This window comes from Dendrobates tinctorius, unplaced genomic scaffold (genome assembly GCF_039654945.1).
Source record: "Dendrobates tinctorius isolate UK_male_01 unplaced genomic scaffold, ASM3965494v1 ptg000127l, whole genome shotgun sequence".
NCBI lineage: Eukaryota > Metazoa > Chordata > Amphibia > Anura > Dendrobatidae > Dendrobates > Dendrobates tinctorius.
In genome coordinates, this window is record NW_027361795.1 from 8,233,133 (window position 1) to 8,250,314 (window position 17,182).

At 42.6% G+C, this 17,182-nt stretch overlaps 1 protein-coding gene across 1 annotated transcript; it reads right to left on the reverse strand.

Annotated features, from left to right (window-relative positions):
• Window positions 1-2,097: 2,097 nt before the first annotated feature.
• On the reverse strand, window positions 2,098-16,955 carry LOC141047471 (uncharacterized). Its single transcript, XM_073542582.1, has 4 exons — window positions 16,856-16,955; window positions 13,211-13,370; window positions 11,934-13,100; window positions 2,098-2,125 (listed from the first exon to the last, which is right to left on the reverse strand). Exons 1-4 carry the CDS (start codon window positions 16,953-16,955, stop codon window positions 2,098-2,100), a joined length of 1,455 nt encoding a protein of 484 aa, XP_073398683.1.
• Window positions 16,956-17,182: the final 227 nt, after the last annotated feature.

Sequence of the window (17,182 nt, forward strand, 5' to 3'; positions counted from 1 at the left end):
ATCCTCTGCCTTATGCAGAAGAATTGCACAAGAAAATGTGTGCCTGGTATCAAATGTTGAAGATCTGGTTCAAGTAAAGAAGTTTTAACCGTTTTAAAAAGGTTGCTGTCCTCCCTGATTAATTGCAAAATATCAAGGTCCCCATGGCATCTTCCATTTTTGGCATAAGAAAGGGTAATTAGCAAACCCTAATTCATACACACACTCAGGGCTGCCATAAGAAGGTGTTTAGGGATGGCGAAAGAAACCTTGCCATGACCACACAAATGTGACTGTATGAGACACAAATTGACATACTGTAGGCTTAAATTGACAAATTGACATACTCTAGGCTTAATATCCACTATGATACAGTATGTGGATGAGATTTCAACATTAAGATAATATCTCGTCCATAATTCTGATACAGTAACATGCTGTGGATTTTCCACCATAGTGGTAAGGAATGGAAATTCTGCAGCTTATCCAGTAGACTTGCATTGAGAGCACCATGTGCAGCCATTACTCCTTGCCAGATTTCTTTAACGTCAGTCCTTGCAATAACTCTTGGCCCGTGAAGTTGGATGCCAAATCCTGTGACTATATAGTTAATGTCAATTAATTTGGGAGATCTTCAGAAAGGCAGAGATCAGTAAAATTGCATTTTCTTGCTGCTTTTTGTAGTAGTTGTCTGAGATTCAACCTGGAACTTAAAGATGTTGTCCCACTTGAAAAACTTTATACCATACGCAAAGTTAGCTATAAAAAAATAGACCAAGTATTACTTTTAGGCCAGGGTCAGATTAGCCTATGGCATCCGATGCGAGAGCATTGGATGCAATATGCTAATGACCCTCGGCTCCTGCTCTGCTGGGAAAAGGAGCCGAGTGTCATGAGACTATGCTCTGAGCCTCTCACACAGAGAATTGGAACACAGCTGTGGAGGAGGCGGAGAAACTAATTTCTCCATCTCCTCCATTGCCGGGGTCAGCGTATATCGCACAGCACTCAGATGATATCTGAGTAATGTGCTCTGTCGCACTCGCACCCATAGACTTATATGGGTGCTAGTGTGCCGAGACTCGGCCGAGTGTCGGTGCAATTCGTAGCATGCTGTGATTTCACTTGGATGCTGAAAACTGCCGAGAAAAAAACGCTGATAGAAGCTGCCCCATAGATGGAATACTGGTCCGAGTGCTATGCAATGTTTTATCGTATAGCACTCGTCCGTATTCATCACTAGTGTGATGGCGGCCTTACTCCACTAGTCCCTCGCTGACTCTCGATCACTGCCCTCATTTCTGTTGTTTGGCTACAGTGGTGTCGTCACATTGAGAGCGCTGCAGCCAATCAATAAGCTTAGCGGCTGTGTATGTATATAAAGCATGAGCTGCTGAGCTCAGTGATTGGCTGCAGCGCTGTTGATGTGATGTCACCGATACAGCCAAAACACTGAGACCAGATTAGCAAAAGACAGATGGCACTGGACCTAAGGATGGTAAGTAGGACTCAGTTTTCTTTTTTAATAAGTAACTCAGATACCAGGAATAAGCATGGGCTGCTGGCTCTTAGCAAACCCAGATGAGCTCTGCTGTACAAGCAGGAAGGTTGAATTTTCCTTATAACTGGGATTAATATGCTAGTCTCAGTTACAAGGAAAATTACCATTAGTGCAAGTGCAGCCGACCGTACGTTCCCTGATCCAAGAAAATCAGGTTGATCATGCTAATTAAACTCTGATCAGAGGTAGATCAGAGTGTGAGCACAGTGTGATCTGATTCTATTGGTCGAGGAAAAAAATGGAGAAAAACTATCTCCATCCTATTCATCCTGTGAGTCCATGAAAAATGGACTGTACACAGAAGTCATTCAAGTGCAGTCCGTTTGTTTCTACTCATTGACTTGAATGGCCGAGTGCGATCTGATTATTAGATCAAACTCGGGCATGCTGCAATTTTTTTCCTTAAACCGAGCTGGTCTGGGGAAAAAAATCTGACGTGTCCAACCCCATAGCATAATATCGGTCTGAGTGCTATCTGATGTTTTGTCAAATATGCTTGTCTGCACCTGTCCATATAGAAATGTGTGAAATGTTGAAATGTTCCCCCCTTCGCTACCTCACCAGAGGTCTTTTATGATCTTATGCCTGAAATAAATGAAAAAATAAGGAAAAAGAAAATAAAAAAATTATTAAAAAGGTTTCTAACTCCACCCATGTTTTAAAAACCTCAAACCATATATACAATATACAGTGAAAAAGTAATTTCTATGAAAAGCGATACACAAATTTAAATGTATTTACTGCTTTTGCACATTTTCTGCTAGTACAATAAACCTCATTTGAATCCAGAAATATAACCGAGTCCATCAGTTATTAGATATATGAAACTGAAATAGCTGTTGCAAAAACCAAAATTGTTATAAAGAAAAAAGGTTACCATTAATAGGGGTGCCCAAACTTTAACATATGACTGTATGTGTGTTTGTCCGGGATTGGCATCCGCACTGTCGCAGCTACAGCCACAAAATTTGGCACAGTCACAAGCCTGGACCCCGAGGGCGTCACAGGCTATGTTGTGAGGTGAAATTTTAACCCCGCGCGTTCCAATTCAAAAAATAAAAAATAAAGGGAACACTATAACGTAAGATTTGGTATTTTAGTGTTCCCTTTATTTTTTTGAGATACACACACACACACACACCCCTCAGTGGTTAGAGCTGCAGCCTTGCAGTGCTGGGGTCCTGGGTTCGAATCCCACCCAGGACAAAATCTGCAAGGAGTTTGTATGTTCTCCCCGTGTTTGCGTGGGTTTCCTCTGGGTACTCCGGTTTCCTCCCACACTCCAAAGACATACTGATAGGGAATTTTAGATTGTGAGCTCCATCGGGGACAGTGATGAAATTGTGTGCAAACTGTAAAGCGCTGTGGAATATGTTAGCACTATGTAAAAATAAAGATTATTATATATATATAGTAGATTGATGGATAGATATATAGATAGATTAAAAGCCGGCAAATGATCTGCCGCATACAGTATAATCACAGAGTAACAGGTTAGAATAGAATAGATATATACACATAGAATAGGTGTATATGTGTATATATATATTTCTAAACCTTTAAACATCCCAAGGAGCACTGGGCAAGCGATCATATTGAAATGGAAGGAGTATCATCAAATCTACCAAGACCCGGCCGTCCCTCTAAACTTTCATCTCAAACAACGAGAAGACTTATCAGAGATGCAGCCAAGAGGTCCATGATCACTCTGGATGAACTGCAGAGATCTACAGCTGAGGTGGGACAGTCTTGTCCATAGGACAACAATCAGTTGTACACTGCACAAATCTGACCTTTATTGAAGAGTGGCAAGAAGAAAGCCATTTCTCAAAGATATCCATAAAAAGTGTAATTTAAAGTTTGCAAAAAGCCACCTGGGAGACACACCAAACATGTGGAAGAAGGTGCTCTGGTCAGATGAAACCAAAATCGAGCTTTTTGGCAACAATGCCAAATGATATGTTTGGCGTAAAGGCAACACAGCTCATCACCCTGAACACACCATCCCCACTGTCAAACATGATGGTGGCAGCATCATGGTTTGGGCCTGCTTTTCTTCAGCAGGGACAGGGAAGATGGTTAAAATTGATGGGAAGATGGATGGAGCTAAATACAGGATCATTCTTGAAGAAAACCTGTTGGAGTCTGCAAAAGATCTGAGACTGGGATGGAGATTTGTCTTCCAACAAGACAATGATCCCAAACATAAAGCAAAATCTATAATGGAATGGTTCACAAATAAACATATCCAGGTGTTAGAATGGCCAAGTCAAAGTCCAGACGTGAATCCAATCGAGAATCTGTGGAAAGAGCAGAAAACTGGTGTTAACAAACAATCTCCATCAAACCTCACTGAGCTCGAGCTGTTTGCCACGCAAGAATTTCAGGCTCTTGATGTACAAAACTGATAGAGACATACCCCAAGCGACTTGCAGCTGTAATTGCAGCAAAAGGTGGCGCAACAAAGTATTAAGTTAAAGGGCCGAATAATATTGCACGCCCCACTTTTCAGTTTTTGAATTTCCACAAAAATTTTAAATAACCAAAAAATTTCATTCAACTTCACAATTGGGTCCCACTTGTTGTTGATTCTTTACCAAAAATTTACAGAGTGATGTACAGTATTTCAAGTGTTTATTTCTGTTAATGTTGATGATTACGGCTTACAGCCAATGAAAACCCAAAAGTCATTATCTCAGTAAATTGGAATACCTTATAGCACCAGCTTGAAAAATGATTTTAAAATCTGAAACGTTGGCCAATCAAGCACAGTGATACTATTGCTTTTAAACCAGGTATTGGCACCTGTCCACACTGCCAAAAGTATCAAGTCCTGCTGGAGAATGAAATTTCCATCTCCAAAAAGCTTGTCGGCAGAGTGAAGCTTGAAGTGCTCTAAAATTTCCTGGTAGAGGACTGTGCTGATTTTGGTCTTTGGTCTTGATAAAACAGAGTGGACCTACATCAGCAGATGACATGACTCCCCAAACCATCACTGATTGTTGAAACTTCACACTAGACCTCAAGCAGCTTGGATTGTGTGCCTCTCCGCTCTTCCTCCAGACTCTGGGACCTTGATTTCCAAGGTCTAGTGTGAAGTTTCCACAATCAGTGATGGTTTGGAGAGCCATGTCATCTGCTGGCGTAGGTCATAGTAACATAGTAACATAGTTAGTAAGGCCGAAAAAAGACATTAGTCCATCCAGTTCAGCCTATAAAATTCTGTCAGAATAAATCCCCAGATCTACGTTCTTCTAAAGAACCTAACAATAACTGTAAGATACAATATTGTTATGCTCCAAGAAGACATCCAGGCCTCTCTTGAACCCTTCGACTGAGTTCGCCATCACAACCTCCTCAGGCAGGGAATTCCAGATTCTCACTGCCCTAACAGTGAAGAACCCTTTTCTATGTTGGTGGAAAAACCTTTTCTCCTCCAGACGCAGAGAATGCCCCCTTGTGACCGTCACCTTCCTTGGTATACACAGATCCTCGGAGAGATATTTGTATTGTCCCCTTATATACTTATATATGTTTATTAGATCGCCCCTCAGTCGTCTTTTTACTAGACTAAATAATCCTAATTTTGCTAATCTCTCTGGGTATTGTAGTTCCCCCATCCCCTTTATTAATTTTGTTGCCCTCCTTTGTACCCACTGTAGTTCTATTATATCCTTCATGAGCACCGGTGCCCAAAACTGTACACAGTACTCCATGTGCGGTCTAACCAGAGATTTGTACAGAGGCAGTATAATGCTCTCATCATGTGTATCCAGACATCTTTTAATGCACCCCATGATCCTGTTTGCCTTGGCAGCCGTTGCCTGGCACTGGCTGTTCCAGGTAAGTTTATCATTAACTAGGATCCCCAAGTCCTTCTCCATGTCAGATTTACCCAGTGGTTTACCGTTCAGTGTGTAATGGTGATATTGATTCCTTCTTCCCATGTGTATAATCTTACATTTATCATTGTTAAACTGCATCTGCCACCTTTCGGCCCAAGTTCCCAACTTATCCTGATCCATCTGTAGCAGAATACTATCTTCTCTTGTATTGGCTGCTTTACATAGGTTTGTATCATCTGCAAATATCGATATTTTACTGTGCAAACCTTCTACCAGATCGTTAATAAATATGTTGAAGAGAATAGGTCCCAACACCGACCCCTGCGGTACCCCACTGGTCACAGTGACCCAGATAGAGAATATACCATTTATAACCACCCTCTGCTTTCTATCACTAAGCCAGTTACTTACCCATTTACACACATTTTCCCCCAGACCCAGCATTCTCATTTTGTGTACCAACCTCTTGTGTGGCACGGTATCAAACGCTTTGGAAAAATCAAGATATACCACATCCAATGACTCACCTTGGTCCAGTCTATAGCTTACCTCTTCATAAAAACTGATTAGATTGTTTTGACAGGAGCGATTCATCATAAACCCATGCTGATATGGCGTTAAACAGTTATTCTCATTGAGATAATCCAGAATAACATCCCTCAGAAACCCTTCAAATATTTTACGAACAATAGAGGTTAGACTTACTGGCCTATAATTTCCAGGTTCACTTTTAGAGCCCTTTTTGAATAATGGTACCACATTTGCTATGTGCCAGTCCTGTGGAACAGATCCCGTCGCTATAGAGTCTCTAAATATAAGAAATAATGGTTTGTCTATTACATTACTTAGTTCTCTTAGTACTCGTGGGTGTATGCCATCCGGACCCTGAGATTTATCTATTTTAATCTTATTTAGCCAATTTTGCACCTCTTCTTGGGTTAGATTGGTGACCCTTAATATACGGTTTTCTTTGTCTCTCGGCATTTCACCTAGCATTTCATTTTCCACTGTGAATACCGTGGAGAAGAAGGTATTTAATATATTAGCTTTTTCCTCATCATCTACAACCATACTTTCCTCACAATTTTTTAATGGGCCTACACTTTCACTTTTGATTCTTTTACTATTGATATAGTTGAAGAGCAGCTTGGGATTAGTTTTACTCTCCTTAGCAATGTGCTTCTCTGTTTCCTTTTTGGAAGCTTTAATTATTTTTTTAGATAAAGAATTTTTCTCCTTATAGTTTTTTAGAGCTTCAACGGTGCCATCCTGCTTTAGTAGTTTAAATGCTTTCTTTTTGCTGTTAATTGCCCCTATTACTTCTTTGTTTAGTCACATTGGGTTTTTCCTATTTCTTGTCCTTTTATTCCCACAAGGTATAAACCGCTTAGAGTGCCTATTAAGGATTTTCTTAAACATTTCCCATATATTTTCTGTATTCTTATTTCTGAGGACATTGTCCCAGTCAACCAGATTAAGGGCATCTCTAAGCTGGTCAAACTTTGCCTTCCTAAATTTCAGTGTTTTTGTGACTCCCTGACATGTCCCCCTAGCGAAAGACAAGTGAAACTGTACAATATTGTGGTCACTATTTCCTAGATGCCCAACAACCTGCAGATTTGTTATTCTGTCAGGTCTGTTAGATAGTATTAGGTCTAAAAGTGCTGCTCTTCTGGTTGGATTCTGCACCAGTTGTGAAAGATAATTATTCTTGGCTATTAGCAGAAACCTGTTGCCTTTATGGGGTTCGCAGGTCTCTGTTTCCCAGTTAATATCTGGGTAGTTAAAGTCCCCCATAACAAGGACCTCATTATGGGTTGCAGCTTCATCTATCTGCCTTAGTAGTAAACTTTCCATGATTTCTGTTATATTTTGGCGTTTGTAACAGACCCCAAAGAGAATTTTGCTTCTATTTTTCCCTCCATGTATTTCGTCCCATATGGACTCGACATCCTCATTCCCTTCGCTAATATCTTCCCTTAAAGTGGACTTTAGACAAGACTTTACATAAAGACAAACCCCTCCTCCACTCCGATTTTTACGATCCTTTCTAAACAGACTGTAACCCTGTAAGTTAACTGCCCAGTCATAGCTTTCATCTAACCATGTCTCGGTTATTCCCACTATGTCATAGCTACCTGTAGATATTTCTGCTTCTAGTTCTTCCATCTTGTTTGTCAGGCTTCTGGCATTTGTGAGCATGCATTTTAGAGAATTTTGCTTTGTTCCAATCTCCTCCCTGTTGATTGTTTTAGAAATTTTCTTACGTCCCTTCTGAGTATGTTGTCTTGGATCTTCTTTGCCACACCTCATATCATTCATCAGTATAATATCTGGTTTCATATTCGTGTCTAACGTTTTTCTTTCCATCCCCTCTTCTTCTAGTTTAACGCTCTCCTGATGAGCGTAGCGAGTCTTCTGGCGAATGTGTGTTTCCCATGTTTGCTGAGGTGTAGTCCGTCTCTGGCGAGGAGTCCATAGTACAAGTAATTCACACCGTGGTCCAGGAATCTGAATCCTTGTTTTCTGCACCATCGTCTTAGCCAGTTGTTCGCATCAAGGATCCTGTTCCATCTCCTGGTGCCATGCCCGTCTACTGGAAGGATAGAAGAAAAAACTACCTGTGCATCCAGTTCCTTTACTTTCTTCCCCAAATCTTCAAAGTCCTTGCAGATTGTCGGTAGGTCCTTCCTTGCCGTGTCATTGGTGCCAACATGTATCAGAAGAAATGGATGGACGTCCTTGGAACTGATGAGCTTTGGTATCCTATCGGTCACATCCTTGATCTTCACACCTGGGAGGCAGCATACTTCTCTTGCGGTTATATCCGGTCTGCAGATGGCTGCTTCTGTGCCTCTCAGTAGTGAGTCTTCCACTACTACCACTCTTCTTAGCTTCTTGGCTGTACTTTTTGTTGTTACTTCTGGGTGTTGCTGTGTGCCCTTTTCTTCTTTGCTTGCTGGTTGTGCCTCATCCTTAGGCGTACCATCGTCATGCTCCGCAAGGCCTTGGTATCAGTTTGTCAGTTGTGTGGTTGGTTATGTCTCTATGGTCTTCTTGCTTCTTTTGGTCACATGCTTCCACTCGCCTGCTTTTGGAGGTTCTCTGACACTTTCTTCACCTTCTGCGACCAGTAGAGATGCTTCTGTTCTGTCTAGGAAGTCTTCATTTTCTTTGAGTTTCAAAGTTGCAATTCTTTTTTCCAGACCACGCACCTTTTCTTCTAAAAGGGCCACTAATCTACACTTCTGGCAGGTGAAGTTGGATTCTTCTTCTGGTCGATCTGTGAACATGTAGCACATGTTGCAGCTCACCATGTAGGTTGTCACATCTGCCATGTTGCTCCTAGATCCTGCTGACTTGCTGCGTGTCTTCCTTCTTGTGTAATCTACTCAATCAGGCAAGCTTTCTTGCAATAATGTCCTAGAGGCAAAAATTTGCGCGCCGTAAGGCCTGTTTCACACTTGCTTTTTTTTGCAGCGCGTTTTTCCCGCAAAAAAACGCATTGAAAAAACGCATACAAATGCATACAAACGCTGCGTTTTTTTCAAGCATATTTATGCGCATGCAGGAAAAAAACGCAGCGTTTTTGTGCGTTTGTATGCGTTTTTTGTGCGTTTGCGTTTTTTTACAGATTTTGGAAAAACCCCCCAAAAAAGAAAAAAAAAAACATTCAACAACACACAAGACCAATGGGACTTCATTGTGGGTGTGGTATGTTAATATATAGACCCTGTCTACAGTATTCTTCACATTTGCTTGATTCTTCTCGTGACCATGGATCTGCGCTGGAAGAGTTTTCACTTCAACTTGGATTTGGACATCGCGATGGCTCAGGCGTATGCAGTTGCTTGCCATGAACAAAGGAAGAGAGAGAGGGAGCGAAGACGGCAGCGGCGGCGTATGTGGATACATCCGATTGTTGAACTCCGGGAGAGCCGTGGGGCATACCACACCCTCTACAGCGAGCTCCAGGAAAACCCGGAGAAATTTATAGATTATATCCGGATGTCCCAAGAAAGTTTCAGGGATTTGCTTGCTCGTGTCCAACAATCCATCCGGAGACAGGACACACAGCTCCGTCGTGCGATTCCTCCTGAGGAACGGCTACTGGTGACATTACGGTATGTAATATTAAACCAAGGGGTGCGGTCTGATGTTTTTTTTTTAAATTTAGTATTCAAAACCTTGGGTAATTAGTTTTCGTGAATGTACTAATATTTTATTTTATAGTTTTTTAAAATAATATACATAAATATTAATTTTACTTCTTTGTCTGTTCACAGATTCCTGGCGACTGGAGAAACCCTATCTTCACTACACTTCCAGTACCGTATTGGAATCTCTACCTTGTCTGGAATTGTTGCTGACACCTGCCGGGCTCTCTGGAATGTTCTTTGTCCAGAATTTCTGCCCCTGCCCACCGCTGAAAAGTGGATGGAAATTGCTGACAAATTCTGGACAGTATGCAATTTTCCCAACTGTTTGGGAGCTGTTGATGGTAAACACATATGGATCATCAAACCCAAAAGAACGGGATCTGAGTACTATAATTACAAAAAGTACTTTTCAATAGTACTCATGGCCATTGCGGATGCCGGATGTATGTTTGTAGCAGTGGACATTGGAGCATTTGGCCGTGGTAATGACTCACAGGCTTTTAAAAACTCAAACATGGGCCGGAGGTTGTATGGCAACCAATTTAATTTCCCTATGCCACGGCCTCTTCCTCACACCGAAGCTCCGCTACTGCCCTTTGTAATGGTTGGCGATGAGGCTTTTCAAATGTGCGGAAACTTACTGAAACCCTACTCCAGCCGGGACTTGGACCACACCAAAAAAATATTTAATTACAGGCTGACCAGGGCCAGAAGAACTGTCGAGTGTGCTTTTGGGATTCTTGTCTCCAGATGGCGAATTCTGGGCACAGCCATTAATCTTAAACTTGAAACAGTCGATGAGGTGGTGAAGGCCTGTGTGGTTCTACATAACTTTGTGATGGCTAAAGAGCACCCGACCTTTGAACTGGACGATGATGCTCCTAACCCATTGCCTGAATTCACTCAGCACACTCTCAGGTCATCCGTTGAAGTTGGCCAAATGAGGGACCAATTTGCGGCCTACTTTATTTCTGATGTAGGACGGGTGCACTGGCAAGATGAAATGGTGTAATGTTTTTGTTTGTTTATGGTAATAAAAAACCTTATTTGATACCATTACTGAGTGCACTATATTTTTTAAAATCCAATTAAATAAAAAACTTCCCATGTATAACTGAATTTTTTGATGTTCACACACCTGGGCAGGTAAATACACATATGAGTTAAAATGCAGCATTGCTAGTCTGCGTGAAATATATTGGAACGAGCAAAGCTGCAGGCCATGAATCAGGAAACCAATTTTTTTCAAGAGAAAATTGTCAAACTAGTTGAAAAAAAAGTATGTGATTTTTTCAAAACCCAACCCTCAAAACCCAACCTCACCCAATGAAAGTCAATGGGGAATACAAGTCAGCATTGAGTGGATGAATGTAATCAGCTCAATTCCAACTTTTATTTAAAATTGTGGTAGTGTATAAATAGACAAGTTTCTAGAGTTATTACACTAGGCCTTGGAATGACTATACTAGGCCGTGGTATTTAAAATATGAGTATAGTAGGCCTTGGGCCTACTAGTATAGTCATATGTGAAATACCATGGCCTAGTATAGTCATACCAAGGCCTACTGTAATAACTCGATTTTTACCAACTAGGATCTTGTTTCACGAAAAACAAACTGGTGAAACTTGACACGTTTCAACAGTTTGTTTTTCATGAAACCAGATTCATGTTGGTAAAACTAGAGTTATTACACTAGGCCTTGGAATGACTATACTAGGCCGTGGTATTTCAAATATGAGTATAGTAGGCCTTGGGCCTACTAGTATAGTCATGTGAAATACCACGGCCTAGTATAGTCATACCAAGGCCTACTGTAATAACTCGATTTTTACCAACTAGCATCTTGTTTCACAAAAAACAAACTGGTGAAACTTTTTAAGAAAGAAACTTATTTTTTAGACAAGTTTCAACTTTTTGTTTTTCATGAAACCAGATCCAAGTTGGTAAAACTCGAGTTATTACACTAGGCCTTGGTATGACTATACTAGTCCGTGTTATTTCACATATGACTATACTAGGCCTTGGGTTGGTTTTTAACATAACCCATCAGTGTGTGTGAGCGGCGCAAACAACATTAATGAAACTTTGTAATGGTGAACCACAAATTTAAATTTATTTTTAATCACAAAAATAAACCAAAAAATTATTTTTTCCGGCGTTTGAGGGCAGATGGCTTCAATTTGGGGGTGTGCAGGGAATATGCAACACTTGCAGTTGAAGACGGTGTTTGAGGGGAAGGGGCAACAAAACTTGTGGGGGAAGGTAGTCCAGTTAAGGGAATTAAACTAGGAACATTTGGAGGAGAGGAAATCTGTTCAGGAACATTTGTTGTAATGGCATGTCGCCGTAGGCTTGTGTGCCTGGACCGACTTTGGCCCAATGCTCGCCTTGATGGATTTTGCCTTGAACTTGGGGCAAATATTGAGTGTAGGTCCCCTGTCTGCTGGGGTGGCTGCTGCTGCTGCTGAGGTGGCTGCTGCTGCTGAGGTGGCTGATTTCGCCTTGAACTTGGGGCAAATATTGAGTGTAGGTCCCCCGTCTGCTGGGGTGGCTGCTGCTGCTGCTGAGGTGGCTGCTGCTGCTGAGGTGGCTGCTGCTGCTGCTGAGGTGGCTGCTGCTGAGGTGGCTGCTGCTGAGGTGGCTGCTGCTGCTGCTGAGGTGGCTGCTGCTGCTGCTCTTGGTTGGCAGTGCTCGTCCTTGCAGGAGGACTGGTGGCGGCAGTGATGGTCCAGGTTTGCGGAGTGGTGGTGGCAGGGCTACTACATGTTGTTGTAGCGGCAGGGCTGTTCCATGTTTGCCTAGTGGTGGCTGAGCTCCACGCATGCATGGGAGTGGCGGTGGTGCTCCAGACAGGAGCAGCGCTTGCCATGGTGGTGTCGGTGAAGTGACCAGCTGCACTCAGACTTGTGGTGGTGTAACGGTGGGTGTCCTGGCTTTGAATAGAGGTGTCCGTGCAGTGGTATGCAGCACAAGTCGGTAGTGAAGTGAAGCGAGTCAATGGTGGCACAGGTGGAAATGACACCACTGACTGCTGACCGTACCGATTATGCTGCATAGCCTGCAAGAAAGCATTGTTGCAGGCCTGCAGCACATTCAGCTGTTGCTCAGGACTAAGGTGTTCCGCCATGCCCTTTTCAATCTTACTAAAAAAATGGTGTGCTGGTCTGTTGAGGTCGGCCTCCAGACGGTCAAGGCGCTGTTCTACAGAATTGAAGCGGTGTTCAAAGTGGTTAAAACCACGTTCCATGAGTGCAAAACCGCTTTCAACTCTGTCGGACAGCGACTTGAGGCTGGAATTAAAGGCCTCGCTCAAATGCATAAACTCAGGCAAGACATTCCTGTCCAAGGCCCTCTGCCGCTGGCAGGTAGTGCCCGCATAACCAGTGGCAGAGACCTGGGACAGGGGAACACCTGATGGCCCAGCTTCCTGGTCACCAGCTGTGTGTGTGGCTGACCTGCAAGGTGCTTCCTGGCTGTCGGATGGCTGGGACGGGTCAGAGGACGTCCGAGGAAGGACCGCTCCAGGGCCAGGTTGCAGGGTGCTGCTCCAGGTGCTGTGGAAGAAAGGAAAATCATTACTACCATGCCTTTACAAGAAGCATCAGCTGTGGATTAGAAAAACACAGATTAATAAAAATAAAAACCCAAAATTTATAATACTTACGATCTCGTGGCAAGGACCGGTCTTAGGAACTGCAATGCGTGATAGTGACGGTATCTAGTTCTGGTCCTTGACGCAGATCCACTGCGAACCTGGCCCTCAGCACGAACATCACTGTTGAAGCGGTCCTTGATCGAACGCCAACGTGTTCGGACTTTGTCCACTGTTGGGAAAAAAAAAACAGTGCCGTCAAGGACAACAGTCACTGCGGCACAATATAGCAATACAATACTCAAAGCAGTCACTGTAGAGCCCGATGACACTGTTGGGTTTCCTGCTAGAATATACCTAGCACGAAACCCAACAGTGCCGTCAAGGACAACAGTCACTGCGGCACAATATAGCAATACAATACTCAAAGCAGTCACTGTAGAGCCCGATGACACTGTTGGGTTTCCTGCTAGAATATACTTAGCACGAAACCCAACAGTGCCGTCAAGGACAACAGTCACTGCGGCACAATACAGAGCAGGGAAATACTCACTAAACGCCTTTTTGGAGGATGCTGTGGCGCTGTCCCAGCCATCCATCAACGCTGCGGCCACCTCATTCCATAGCCGCCGGGTCACCACATTGTCCTTGTACAGCCGGTCACGGCTGTCCCACAACGGCGCACGCTCCTGGACCAGGCTGATGAGCTGCTCATTATCCAGGTAGACGTCTTCATCCCGTTGTGGAACCTAGACAAAACACATTCATTAGAATAATCAAATTTACAAAAAAAAGAAACATAAAAAAAGAGTAAAAATAGAAGATAAAAAATAAAGAACATTACAAATCATTTGATACATACATTCCGTATCACCACCGGGACTTGGCTTCGCTGCTCCTGCTCTTCGCCCTCAGAAGTCCCGTCCGCAGAAGATGATGAGGATGATGTCTTAAAAAAGTTGAAAAAAACGTAAGAGATTTGGAGTAGCAGCAGATATACTTACCAGATGCACGAAAATAATCACCTCACGGTCTGCTTGCGCCAATTCCTGCCGCGATGGGGAATATTCGGATTCTGAAGACATACTGCATGTAAAAATAATAAAAATCATTAGTACATACATAATTTAAAAGGACAGGCATATAATGTAATATACTCACATTCTTGCGCTGATAATGTGTTCCTTGGTGACTGTCTGCTCTCCAATCTGTCAGTGTAGTAGTGGCAGAGTTTTGGCAGGCACCTCCTTTATATAGACTTTTTTTTTTTTACTTTAGAAGTTTATAACTAGTACAACAAGTGGACACCACCAAAAAAACGCAGCGCTAAAAAAACGCATACATGCGCATGCCAGTGCGCACGTATGCGCATCCATAGGCTATAATGGCCATTTTTAGCGCAAAACGTGCGCATACGTGCGCATGCGTTTTTTTCCAGGACCAAAAAATGCAACATGTAGCGTCTGTGAAATACAAACGCACACCCCAAAAAAACGCAGCGCATGAAAATCGCATACGTGCGCATGCCAGCGCGCAGGTATGCGCACCCATGTTAAATATAGGGGAAAAAACGCATGCGCACGTATGCGTTTTTTTCAAGCGCAAAAAAACGCAAATGTGAAACCAGCCTAAGGCTTTCCAAGCAGCTGGTCCCGGCTGTATCCAACGATCCTCTTGCTTAGGGAGACGCTTTGCTTTTCCCAGAAGGCACCTGGAATATGCAAATTATCTTCCTCAAGCTTCAATCACTGTGTCTTATCAAGACCAAAGTCAGCGCAGTCATCTACCAGGAAATTTTAGAGCACTTCATGCTTCCCTCTGCTGACAAGCTTTTTGGAGATGGAAATTTCATTCTCCAGCAGGACTTAGCACCTGTCCACACTGCCAAAAGTACCAATACCTGGTTTAAAAACAACAGTATCACTATGCTTGATTGGCCAACAAACTCGCCTAACCTTAAGGGGGTTTTACACTAAGCGATATCGCTAGCAATATCGCTAAAACGTCACTGGTTTTGTGACGTTATAGCGATATTGCTAGCGATATCGCTATGTGTGATACTTACCAGCGACCGGCTCCCCGCTGTCCATCGCTGATCGCGCGAGAATGTCCGGCTCCATTTCTCGTCGGGCGCTTCCTGCTGAGACTTCCTGCTGTGACGTCCAGCGACGCTGGACGCGGGCGGGAGGATGCAGGATCGCTGTGTGTGAATGGTAAGTATCGTGAGCTGGGTCGCTGCTGCATCGCTGTGAGATCTTTCTGTATGAAAGCTCACTAGCGATCATTTAGCGATGCACCAGCGATCCTGACCGGGTCGGATCGCTGGTTGGATCGCTGGTGCATCGCTAAATGTAAAAGGGCCTTTAACCTCATAGAGAATCTATGGGGTATTGTCAAAAGGAAGATAAGAGACACCAGACCCAACAATGCTGATGAGCTGAAGGCTGATATCAAAGCAACTTGGGCTTCCATAACACCTCAGCAGTACCACAGGCTGATCGCCTCCATGCCACGCCGCATTGATGCAGTAATGAATGCCAAAGGAGCCCCAACCAAGTATTGAGTGCATTTACTGAACATACATTTCAGTAAGCCAACATTTTGGATTTTAAAATAATTTTTCTCAAGCTGATGTTATAAAGTATTCTAATTTACTGAGATAATGACGTTTGGGTTTTCATTTGCTGTAAGCCATAGTCATCAACATTAACAGAAATAAACACTTGAAATAGATCACTCTCTTTGTAATGGCTCTATATAATAAGTTTCACTTTTTGTATTAAAGAACTGAAATAAATTAACTTTTTGATGATATTCTAATTTTGGGAGATGCACCAGTTCATATGTCAGTGACACCCAAATATATATATATATATATATATATATATATATATATATATTTCATAGAGAGATATATAGAAGAATAGCTGGTATTTCATTTGTCGGTTTCTGTAAAATCACTGCAGGACCCGACTGGACAAGCGAGATGGATTACATACAGTAAATCCATATAGAATTGGTAGATATACAGTATAAGTGTCAATGACAAATACAGTTAGCATAGGGTGTTTGCAAATTACTGGACATGTATTTAATGAATAAAAGATTCTTTTACAGAAAAAAATGGCGTGGGGTCCCCCTATAATTAATAGCCAGCAATGACTATGCAGACTACTAAGGGCTGATGTTAATAGCCTAGAAAGGGGCCATGGATAGTGCCCTCCCTGGCTAAAAACATCAGGTCTTAGCCGCCTCAGAAAGGCGCATCTCTAAGATGCGCCAATTCTGACACATAGCCTTGCTCTTTCCACTGCCCTGTAGCGGTGGCATATGGGGTAATAGTTGGGTTGATGTCACCTTTCAGGTGACATCAAGCCCAGAGGTTAGTATCAGAGAGGCGTTAATAAGATGCTCCTATTACTAACCCCATACTCAAATTGTAAAGAAAACACAAAAATATTTAGAATTGAGAGTCCTTAGTGGTTGCTACCTTTTAATGGCTAACTCTATCTACTGGCTAACACAGTACAAAGATATACATCTTTCCTGTATAAAGAAAAACACAGACACCCAGTAAAAATCCTTTAATTGAAATAAAGACACAGAAGACTCCTTTGGTATTCTTAATTAAACCATACTTACAAACACACCTAATCCATGCAAAGCCCTCATTCTCCTGTAATAAAAAGAAAATAAAAAAACTGCAATATACCATACCTGTCCGTCGTTGTGTCCCATGCCGTGATCCGCATCTGGGGGATTTACATTTTTCAACCTGGATGGTGCTAAGGTGCGACCATCCTCCCTGAAAAGCCATTGGTGAATGAGGAGATGCTGCCAGAGCAGCCTCAGTGACTCCCTCACAGCCTGACCCACGCTGAACTCTGGAGAGTGGGAAAATTATCAATTTTAACGAGGTCTCATGCCGCAAAAAATAAACCCACCATCAATCGAAAAATTAAAACAATGTAGGTCTCAGAAAATTGCAACACAACCCCCCAATTTTTTTTTCTCAAGCTTCTGGGTTTTTTCACCACTAAAATA